At 42.9% G+C, this 12,146-nt stretch overlaps 1 protein-coding gene across 3 annotated transcripts in view; it reads right to left on the bottom strand.

The window, feature by feature from the left end:
* The window catches only part of LOC311102825 (ral GTPase-activating protein subunit alpha-2-like), a 135,119-nt gene that overhangs the window by 34,334 nt on the left and 88,639 nt on the right, over positions 1-12,146 (bottom strand). For all 3 annotated transcript variants that reach the window (XM_084144253.1, XM_084144254.1, XM_084144255.1), the window contains exon 37: positions 2,135-2,262. In XM_084144253.1, the coding sequence (XP_084000379.1) occupies positions 2,135-2,262 (128 nt within the window). The remainder of the gene's footprint in view (positions 1-2,134; positions 2,263-12,146) is intronic.

Genomic DNA, 12,146 nt, shown 5'->3' with positions numbered 1-12,146 from the left:
TGAACGTACTTTGGTGCGAAAAGAGCAAATCAATCCCAGAACAACAGCAAAGGACCCTGTGAAGACGCTGGAGGAAACAGATACAAAAGTATCTATATCCACAGTAAAACGAGTCCTATATCAACATAACCTGAAAGGCCGCTCAGCAAGGAAGAAGCCACTGCTCCAAAACCTCCATAAAAAAGCCAGACTACAGTTTGCAACTGCACATGGGGACAAAAATCGTACTTCTTGATGAAATGTCCTCTGGTCTGATGAAACAAAAATAGAACTGTTTGGCCATAATGACCATTGTTACGTTTGGAGGAAAAAGGGGATTGCTTGCAAGCCGAAGAACACCATCCCAACCGTGAAGCACGGGGGTGGCAGCATCATGCTGTGGGGGTGCTTGCTGCAGGAGGGTCTGGTGCACTTCACAAAATAGATGGCATCATGAGGAAGGAAAACTATGTGGATATATAGTTCCGTGTAGCTCAGTTGGTAGAGCATGGTGTTTGCAACAGCAGGGTTGTGGGTTCGTTTCCCACAGGGGACCAGTATGAAAAAAAAATTTATGCACTCACTAACTGTAAGTCGCTCTGGATAAGAGCGTCTGCTAAATGACTAAAATGTAAATGTAAATATTAAAGCAACATCTCAAGACATCAGTCAGGAAGTTCAATCTTGGTCGCAAATGTGTCTTCCAAATGGACAACGACCCCAAGCATACTTCCAAAGTTGTGGCAAAATGGCTTAAGGACAACAAAGTCAAGGTATTGGAGTGGCCATCACAAAGCCCTGACCTCAATCCTATAGAACATTTGTGGGCATTACTGAAAAAGCGTGTGCGAGCAAGGAAGCTTACAAACCTGACTCAGTTAAACCAGCTCTGTCAGGAGGAATGGGCCAAAATTCACCCAACTTATTGTGGGAAGCTTGTGGAAGGCTACCCGAAACGTTTGACCCAATTTAAACATTTTAAAGGCAACGCTACCAAATACCTAATTGAGTGTATGTAAACTTCTGACCCACTGGGAATGTGATGAAAGAAATAAAAGCTGAAATAAATCATTCTCTCTACTATTATTCTGACATGTCACATTCTTAAAATAAAGTGGTGATCCTAACTGACCTAAGACAGATCATTTTTCCTAGGATTAAATGTCAGGAATTGTGAAAAACTGAGTTTAAATGTATTTGGCTAAGGTGTATGTAAACTTCCGACTTCAACTGTCCATCAAACATACAGCATGTACAGCCACATACACCTGTAGCCAAAGTTTAGTGCACATTATTACCTTAAAAACATACTATAGGCTACTGACATTATCGATCCCCCTTGCCCACTTTCCTTACAAAACACAAACCAATGAGCTTTACCGCGATGCCCCCAAAAATATTTGAGAGGGCTGCACAACTTGGGTCCAACCTAAAAAGCTGGAGGTTGGGTGTTACCATGACGACCAGCAGAGAGCTACTGTGGTCCCGGCGAGGCCACTCTGTACAGCCTGTCCCTGTCCGGGGAAAGGCGGAGCAGCAAGGCTTTGTGGGAGATCAGATTTCTCCCACTGGGGGCCTCTCCAAAAAAACCTCCCTCCCCTCTTTCAGTCCTCAACTTATTCACATGCAAATTAATCTCCATCACTGATTACGCTCGTCTTAAACCAACTGTCATGTACAGCTGGAAATCAGGACCTTAACGACAGGCAGGCTGTTACAGGGATGGAGGGGAGGAGGGGTTAATGACAGTCATGTCTCTGCTGCTGTTGTCTAAACCCAGTGCATGATACAAGATGACACAGAGGTTACACAAGATCCCCATTACAGACCCAGACAGACACATGCGTCCTCACATGTTACTGCGTTCTGAGCAACACACCGCAACACCACAACCCGGTGCGTTGTTAATCGCTGTTTGCAAATCAGCCAGCGCATCAAGATCAGTGTCAGCACTCAACCATGCAGATCACCCAACACGCGCCACATGTTAATCCGCCCAGGCAAAAACAAAGTATACATAGAAAATAACCTTCCCTGGAAAAACTTGCACGGCCTACCTGCTGAAGCTCTGTGGTCAGTTGTTTACCTTGTGGAGGCAGACAGGGCTGTAAGAAGGGTTGGGGAGACAGAGAAAAAGAGTTCACACAAAGGATACAAGCTCTGGTAGAGCGTCAGCTGGGACTTGACAGCTCTGCTGGCGTTGATGCAGGTGGCACGCACCAGGCTGGGCAGCAGCGTTCCTGTGACGATGGCGCCGTTGAACAGAGGCCCAAAGAAGGGGACCTACGAGGGGAAGGAGAGAGAAAGGGTGAAAGTTACCATCTTAAATAACTGTCATAACCATTGAATTATTCTTTTTTTTTGGAACGAACAGCCGACTGAAGACAGGACGGCCGGGCATTCGTGCGGTTGAGTCTGTTTCCGCGGTTGCACGGACTCGTTACAACGTGATGAAACTTTGTTGCGCCGTGCTGAAACAAGCAAGGTGTTGTAGCAAACCAGGCTGGTTGCCTAGGCAATGCCCCCCTACATGCAGTCAGGAGCGAAGGGCATGAGAAAATGTGCGTAGTAAAAATAAAACTGCTATTCAAACGCTCCTAACTGTGACCACGGTCATTTGGCTGACCAATAACCGTCCTTCAAAATTCCCTGACCATCACAGCCCTATTGAAGTCATGCAATCATTTGAAATGAGTGAGATTTGAAATGCATGAGACATCTAATTAGTGATAGGGGAACAAATCTATACAGTTACATATCGCAATATTATTTTGGAAGCTATTATATTGATTCTTTAACTCCAAGTATCGATTAGAATAAAAATAAAATAATATCTATCATATAAGTGTATTCGGAAAGTATTCAGACCCCTTGACATTTTCAACATTTTGTTACGTTACAGCCTTAATCTAAAACGGATGAAATAGTTTTTTCTCCCTGATCAATCATCATACAATACCCCATAATGACAAAGCAAAAACATGTATTAAAAATAAAAAAACTGAAATATCACATTTAGATAATTATTCAGACCCTTTACTCAGTACTTTGTTGAAGCAAAGAATGCCAAGTGTGTGAAAAGCTGTCATCAAGGCAAAGAGTGGCTACTTTGAAGAATCTCAAATATACTTTGATTTGTTAAACACATTTTTGGTTACTACATGATTCCATATGTGATATTTCATAGTTTTGATGTCTACACTATTATTCTACAATGTAGAAAATAGTAACAAATTAAGAAAAACCCTGGAATGAGTAGGTCTGTCAAAACTTCTGACTGGTGTGTGTATATATATATATATATATATATATATATATATATACACACACACACACACACATATACATATATATATATATATATACACATATATCTTTACACATATATATATATATATATATATATATCTTTACACATATTTTACATTTACATTTTAGTCATTTAGCAGACGCTCTTATCCAGAGCGACTTACAGTTAGTGAGTGCATACATTTTTCATACTGGCCCCCCGTGGGAATCGAACCCACAACCCTGGCGTCACAAACGCCATGCTCTACCAACTGAGCTACACGGGGCCGCACATATATATATATATATATATATATATATATATATATATATATATATATATATATATACACACACATATACACACACACATATACAGTGGGGAGAACAAGTATTTGATGCACTGCCGATTTTGCAGGTTTTCCTACTTACAAAGCATGTAGAGGTCTGTAATTTTTTATCATAGGTACACTTCAACTGTGAGAGACGGAATCTACAATAAAACTCCAGAAAATCACATTGTATGATTTTTAAGTAATTAATTTGCATTTTATTGCATGACATAAGTATTTGATACATCAGAAAAGCAGAACTTAATATTTGGTACAGAAACCTTTATTTGCAATTACAGAGATCATACGTTTCCTGTAGGTCTTGACCAGGTTTGCACACACTGCAGCAGGGATTTTGGCACACTCCTCCATACAGACCTTCTCCAGATCCTTCAGGTTTCGGGGCTGTCGCTGGGCAATACGGACTTTCAGCTCCCTCCAAAGATGTTCTATTGGGTTCAGGTCTGGAGACTGGCTAGGCCACTCCAGGACCTTGAGATGCTTCTTACGGAGCCACTCCTTAGTTGCCCCTGGCTTTGTGTTTCGGGTCGTTGTCATGCTGGAAGACCCAGCCACGATCCATCTTCAATGCTCTTACTGAGGGAAGGAGGTTGTTGGCCAAGATCTCGCGATACATGGCCCCATCCATCCTCCCCTCAATACGGTGCAGTCGTCCTGTCCCCTTTGCAGAAAAGCATCCCCAAAGAATGATGTTTCCACCTCCATGCTTCACGGTTGGGATGGTGTTCTTGGGGTTGTACTCATCCTTCTTCTTCCTCCAAACACGGCGAGTGGAGTTTAGAACAAAAAGCTCTATTTTTGTCTCATCAGACCACATGACCTTCTCCCATTCCTCCTCTGGATCATCCAGATGGTCATTGGCAAACTTCAGACGGGCCTGGACATGCGCTGGCTTGAGCAGGGGGACCTTGCGTGCGCTGCAGGATTTTAATCCATGACGGCGTAGTGTGTTACTAATGGGTTTCTTTGAGACTGTGGTCCCAGCTCTCTTCAGGTAATTGACCAGGTCCTGCCGTGTAGTTCTGGGCTGATCCCTCACCTTCCTCATGATCATTGATGCCCCACGAGGTGAGATCTTGCATGGAGCCCCAGACCGAGGGTGATTGACCGTCATCTTGAACTTCTTCCATTTTCTAATAATTGCGCCAACAGTTGTTGCCTTCTCACCAAGCTGCTTGCCTATTGTCCTGTAGCCCATCCCAGCCTTGTGCAGGTCTACAATTTTATCCCTGATGTCCTTACACAGCTCTCTGGTCTTGGCCATTGTGGAGAGGTTGGAGTCTGTTTGATTGAGTGTGTGGACAGGTGTCTTTTATACAGGTAACGAGTTCAAACAGGTGCAGTTAATACAGGTAATGAGTGGAGAACAGGAGGGCTTCTTAAAAGAAAAACTAACAGGTCTGTGAGAGCCGGAATTCTTACTGGTTGGTAGGTGATCAAATACTTATGCCATGCAATAAAATGCAAATTAATTTCTTAAAAATCATACAATGTGATTTTCTGGATTTTTGTTTTAGATTCCGTCTCTCACAGTTTAGGTGTACCTATGATAAAAATTACAGACCTCTACATGCTTTGTAAGTAGGAAAACCTGCAAAATCGACAGTGTATCAAATACTTGTTCTCCCCACTGTATATACAGTGCCATGAAAAAGTATTTGCCCCCTTTCTAATTTTCTCTACTTTTGCATATTTGTGATACTGAATGTTATCAAATCTTCAACCAAAACCTAATATTAGATAAAGGGAACATAAGTGAACAAATAACAACAATCACGTATTTATTTCATTTATTTCATAAACAAAGTTATGCAACACCCAATCCCCCTGTGTGAAAAAGTAATTGCCCCCTTACACTCAATAACTGGTTGTGCCACCTTTAGCTGCAATGACTCCAACCAAATGCTTCCTGTAGTTGTTGATCAGTCCCTCACGTCGCTGTGGAGGAATTTTGGCCCACTCTTCCATGCAGAACTGCTTTAACTCAGTGACGTGTGGGTTTTCAAGCATGAACTGCTCGTTTCAAGTCCTGCCACAACATCTCAATTGGGATTAGGTCTGGACTTTGATTAGGCCATTCCAAAACTTCCAATTTGTTGCTTTTTAGCAATTTTCATGTAGACTTGATTGTGTGTTTTGGATCATTGTCTTGCTGCATGACCCAGCTGCGCTTCAGCTTCAGCTCACAGACGGATGGTCTGACATTCTCCTGTAGAATTCTCTGATACAGAGCAGAATTCATGGTTCAGTCTATTGTCAGTCTATTCTTGTTCTGAGAAATGAAGGCTATTCCATGCGAGAAATTGCCAAGAAACTGATGATCTCGTACAACGCTGTGTAACTGGCTCTAACCAGAATAGAAAGAAGAGTGGGAGGCCCCGGTGCACAACTGAGCAAGAGGACAAATACATTAGAGAGTGTCTAGTTTGAGAAAAAGGCGCCTCACAGGTCCTCAACTGGCAGCTTCATTAAATAGTACCCGCAAAACACCAGTCTCAACGTCAACAGTGAAGAGGCGACTCCGGGATGCTGACCTTCTAGGCAGAGTTGCAAAGAAAAAGCTATATCTCAGACTGGCCAATAAAAAGAAAATATTAAGATGGGCAAAAGAACACAGACACTGGACAGAGGAAGATTGGATAAAAGTGTTATGGACAGACGAATCGAAGTTTGAGGTGTTCGGATCACAAAGAAGAACATTTGTGAGACGCAGACCAAATGAAAAGATGTTGGAGGAGTGCTTAATGCCATCTGTCAAGCATGGTGGAGGCAATGTGATGGTCTGGGGGTGCTTTGGTGGTGGTAAAGTGGGAGATTTGTACAGGGTAAAAGGGATCTTGAAGAAGGAAGGCTATCACTCCATTTTGCAACGCCATACCCTGTGGACGGCGCTTGATTGGAGCCAATTTCCTCCTACAACAGGACAATGACCCAAAGCACAGCTCCAAACTATGCAATAACTATTTAGGGAAGAAGCAGTCAGCTGGTATTCTGTCTATAATGGAGCGGCCAGCACAGTCACCGAATCTCAACCCTATTGAGCTGTTGTGGGAGCAGCTTGACCGTATGGTACGTAAGAAGTGCCCATCAAGCCAATCCAACTTGTGGGAGGTACTTCAGGAAGCATGGGGTGAAATATCTTCAGATTACCTCAACAAATTGACAACTAGAATGCCAAAGGTCTGCAATGCTGTAATTGCTGCAAATGGAGGATTCTTTGTCGAAAGGTCCCTGGCAATTCCCAGCCCAACATCTAATATTGGCACAGGGTTAGATTCAGGTTTGAGTGATTTAGGACTAAGTTTCGTTCTTATTTAGCATAGCAATCACACACACATCTAATGCAAATCAACACTGGATAAAATACTTTGATTGAACTATTGAACAAATACAGTGGGAAATATCTGTGTTTGAGAGCAGCGTGTGTGTGTGCGCGTGACACATGCGTCTGTTCATGCGTTTTGGGGAGATCTTAAATCTGGTGAGTTGAATGATCGTTGACCTGGAATGTGACGTGAGTGTCAGAGCCTCTCCATAAGTCCTGCTGTCTACTCGACATGGCATAGCTCATTATACAGACAGTCCATCCACTTCAATAATTAGAGAACACTTCAAACTGACAGCAAGCCCATTTTTTTTTGCCTAATTTCTAGAGGTCAACTCAGGACAATGAAGCTCTAAAACACCATAGAATAAGAACGAGAAAGGGTCTGAGTAATGGGGGCCTTAGGATTCTATGGTGGAGGTTTGGGCTGCAGACTGGGTGGTTGTTGGTGATGTCTTTCTGTCAGTCTGTGTGGATATTGGGAGGAGGCCTAGGTGGATGCCCAGACAGAGGGCTATGGGCAGTGGGCATCATCACCAGGTTGGCAGAGTCCTGCTGGCAGGTCAGTGGAATGAAAAAGCTGCCATGCATTCTGGCCCCATCTTTTGCTCCAACACACCAAAGCCCCTCGTTTGGCCGACAAGTCTCTTTCCCCCTCTTTAGAAGAGACTGGAGGTATTGTGTGAGGTTTTCTTATAGATCTGACATATGAGGAAAAGTCCCAGTGACAGACATCCTATTGGTTTTTTTGGTCACGTTTAGTACAAATATTAGAGAGTCTACCAATCTAAGTATACAGTGCCTTAAGAAAATATTCACACCCCTTGAATTTTTCCACATTTTGTTGTTTTTCAGCCTCAATTTAAAATGGATTAAATTGAGATTTTGTCATCACTGGCCTACACACAATACCCCATAATGTCTTGTGGAATTGTTTTTTGAAACTTTTATAAATTAATAAAAAATGTAAAGCTGAAATGTCTTGAGTCAATAAGTACTCAACCCCTTTGATATGGCAAGCCTAAATAAGTTCAAAAGTAAAAATGTGCTTAACAAGTCACATGATTTTTAAATGACTACGTCATCTCTGTACCCCACACATACAATGATCTGTAAGGTCCCTCAGTCGAGCACTGAATTTCAAAATACAGATTCAACCACAAAGACCAGGGAGGTTTTCCAATGCCTCGCAAAGAAGGGCACCTATTGGTAGATAGGTAAAAAAAAAAAAAAGCAGACATTGAATATCCCCTTGAGCGTGTTTAATTTATAAATTACCGTTTGGATGGTGTATCAATACACCAAGTCAATACAAAGATACAGGCGTCCTTCCTAACTCAGTTGCTGGAGAGGAAGGAAACCGCTCTGGAATTTCACCATGAGGCCAAAACAGTTAGAGTTTAATGGGTGTGATAAGAGAAAGCGGAGGATGGATCAACAACATTGTAGTTACTCCAGAATACAAACCTAATTAAGAGTGTAAAGAAGGAAGCCTGTGCATTTTTTAAGTATTCCAAAACATGCATCCTGTTTGCAACAAGGCGCTAAAGTAATGCTGCAAAAAAATTTGGCAAAGAAATTCCCTTTTTGTCCTGAATGCAAAGTGTTATGTTTGGGGCAAATCCAATATAACACATTACTGAGTACCACTCTCCATATTTTCAAGCATAGCGGTGGCTGCATCATGTTATGGGTATGCTTGTAATCATTAAGGATTGAGGAGTTTTTCAGGATAAAAAAGAAATAAAATGGAGCTAAGCACAGGCAAAATCCTACAGGAAAACCTGGTTCAGTCTGCTTTCCACCAGAAACTGGGAGATTAGTTAACCTTTCAGCAGGACAATAACTAGGTAATATCTACAATTTAGTTGCTTACCAAGAAGATAGTGAATGTTCCTGAGTGGCCCAGTAATAGTTTTTACTTAAATCTGCTTGAAAATCTATGGCAAGACCTGAAAATGGTGGACTAGCAATGATCAACAACCAATTTGACAGAGCTTGAAGAATGTTGGAAAGTATAATGGGCAAATGTTGCACAATCCAGGTGGGGAAAGCTCTTAGAGACTTACAGCTGTAATCGTTGCCAAAGGTGATTCTAACATGTATTGACTCAGGGGGTTGAATAGTTATCTAAATCAAGATATATTAGTGCTTGATTTTTCATATTATATATATACACACATATACATACATACAGTGGGGAGAACAAGTATTTGATACACTGCCGATTTTTCAGGTTTTCCTACTTACAAAGCATGTAGAGGTCTGTAATTTTTATCATAGGTACACTTCAACTGTGAGAGACAGAATCTAAAACAAAAATCCAGAAAATCACATTGTATGATTTTTAAGTAATTCATTTGCATTTTATTGCATGACATAAGTATTTGATCACCTACCAACCAGTAAGAATTCCGGCTATCACAGACCTGTTCGTTTTTCTTTAAGCCCTCCTGTTCTCCACTCATTACCTGTATTAACTGCACCTGTTTGAACTCATTACCTGTATAAAAGACACCTGTCCACACACTCAATCAAACAGACTCCATCCTCTCCACAATGGCCAAGACCAGAGAGCTGTGTAAGGACATCAGGGATAAAATTGTAGACCTGCACAAGGCTGGGATGGGCTACAGGACAATAGGCAAGCAGCTTGGTGAGAAGGCAACAACTGTTGGCACAATTATTAGAAAATGGAAGAAGTTCAAGATGACGGTCAATCACCCTCGGTCTGGGGCTCCATGCAAGATCTCACCTCGTGGGGCATCAATGATCATGAGGAAGGTGAGGGATCAGCCCAGAACTACACAGCAGGACCTGGTCAATGACCTGAAGAGAGCTGGGACCACAGTCTCAAAGAAAACCATTAGTAACACACTACGCCGTCATGGATTAAAATCCTGCAGCGCACGCAAGGTCACCCTGCTCAAGCCAGCGCATGTCCAGGCCCATCTGAAGTTTGCCAATGACCATCTGGATGATCCAGAGGAGGAATGGGAGAAGGTCATGTGGTCTGATGAGACAAAAATATAGCTTTTTGGTCTAAACTCCACTCGCCGTGTTTGGAGGAAGAAGAAGGATGAGTACAACCCCAAGAATACCATTCCAACCGTGAAGCATGGAGGTGGAAACATCATTCTTTGGGGATGCTTTTCTGCAAAGGGGACAGGACGACTGCACCGTATTGAGGGGAGGATGGATGGGGCCATGTATCGCGAGATCTTGGCCAACAACCTCCTTCCCTCAGTAAGAGCATTGAAGATGGGTCGTGGCTGGGTCTTCCAGCATGACAACGACCCAAAACACACAGCCAGGGCAACTAAGGAGTGGCTCCGTAAGAAGCATCTCAAGGTCCTGGAGTGGCCTAGCCAGACTCCAGACATGAACCCAATAGAACATCTTTGGAGGGAGCTGAAAGTCTGTATTGCCCAGCGACAACCCCGAAACCTGAAGGATCTGGAGAAGGTCTGTATGGAGGAGTGGGCCAAAATCCCTGCTGCAGTGTATGCAAACCTGGTCAAGACCTACAGGAAACGTATGATCTCTGTAATTGCAAATAAAGGTTTCTGTACCAAATATTAAGTTCGGCTTTTCTGATGTATCAAATACTTATGTCATGCAATAAAATGAAAATTAATTACTTAAAAATCATACAATGTGATTTTCTGGATTTTTGTTTTATATTCCGTCTCTCACAGTTGAAGTGTACCTATGATACAAATTACAGACCTCTACATGCTTTGTAAGTAGGAAAACCTGCAAAATTGGCAGTGTATCAAATACTTGTTCTCCCCACTGTACGTACGTGCACACACACACACACACACACACACACACACACACAGTACCAGTCAAATGTCTGGACATACCTACTCGTTCAAGGGTTTTTCTTTAATTTTTAAAACCATTTTCTATATTGTAGAATAATAGTGAAGACATCAAAACTATGAAAAAACACATATGGAATCATGTAGTAACCAAAGAAGTGTTAAACAAAACAAAATATATTTTATATTTTAGATTCTTCAAAGTAGCCACCCTTCGCCTTGATGACAGCTTTGCACACTCTTGGCATTCTCTCAACCAGCTTTATGAGGTAGTCACCTGGAATGCATTTCAATTAACAGGTGTGCCTTCTTAAAAGTTAATTTGTGGTATTTCTTTCCTTCTTAACACATTTGAGCCAATCAGTTGTGTTGTGACAAGGTAGGGTTGGTATACAGAAGATATACCTATTTGGTAAAAGACCAAGTCCATATTATGGCAAGAACAGCTCAAATAAGCAAAGATAAATGACAGTCCATCATTACTTCAAGTCAATCACACTTCTGTGAAATCAAACTGTCCACTTAGGAAGCAACACTGATTGACAATAAATGTCACATGCTGTTGTGCAAATGGAATAGACAACAGGTGGAAATTATAGGCAATTAGCAAGACACCCCCAATAAAGAAGTGGTTCTGCAGGTGGTGACCACAGACCACTTCTCAGTTCCTATGCTTCCTGGCTGATGTTTTGGTCACTTTTGAATGCTGGCGGTGCTTTCACTCTAGTGGTAGCATGAGATGGAGTCTACAACCCACACAAGTGGCCCAGGTAGTGCAGCTCATCCAGGATGGCACATCAATGCGAGCTGTGGCAAGAAGGTTTGCTGTGTCTGTGACTGAGCACATGTGACAGACGTGACAGAGTCTGGAGACGCCGTGGAGAACGTTCTGCTGCCTGCAACATCCTCCAGCATGACCGGTTTGGCGGTGGGTCAGTCATGGTGTGGGGTGGCATTTCTTTGGGGGGCCGCACAGCCCTCCATGTGCTCGCCAGAGGTGGCCTGACTGCCATTAGGTACCGAGATGAGATCCTCAGACCCCTTGTGAGACCATATGCTGGTGCGGTTGGCCCTGGGTTCCTCCTAATACAAGACAATGCTAGACCTCATGTGGCTGGAGTGTGTCAGCAGTTCCTGCAAGAGGAAGGCATTGATGCTATGGACTGGCCCGCCCGTTCCCCAGACCTGAATCCAATTGAGCACAACTGGGACATCATGTCTCGCTCCATCCACCAGCGCCACGTTGCACCACAGACTGTCCAGGAGTTGGCGGATGCTTTAGTCCAGGTCTGGGTGGAGATCCCTCAGGAGACCATCCGCCACCTCATCAGGAGCATGCCCAGGCGTTGTAGGGAGGTCATACTCCTGAGTGGC

Source organism: Coregonus lavaretus (genome assembly GCF_964263955.1).
Source record: "Coregonus lavaretus genome assembly, chromosome: 27".
NCBI lineage: Eukaryota > Metazoa > Chordata > Actinopteri > Salmoniformes > Salmonidae > Coregonus > Coregonus lavaretus.
The sequence above is the reverse complement of the archived record's forward strand: the minus strand, read 5'-3'. Positions and strand labels throughout refer to the sequence as shown.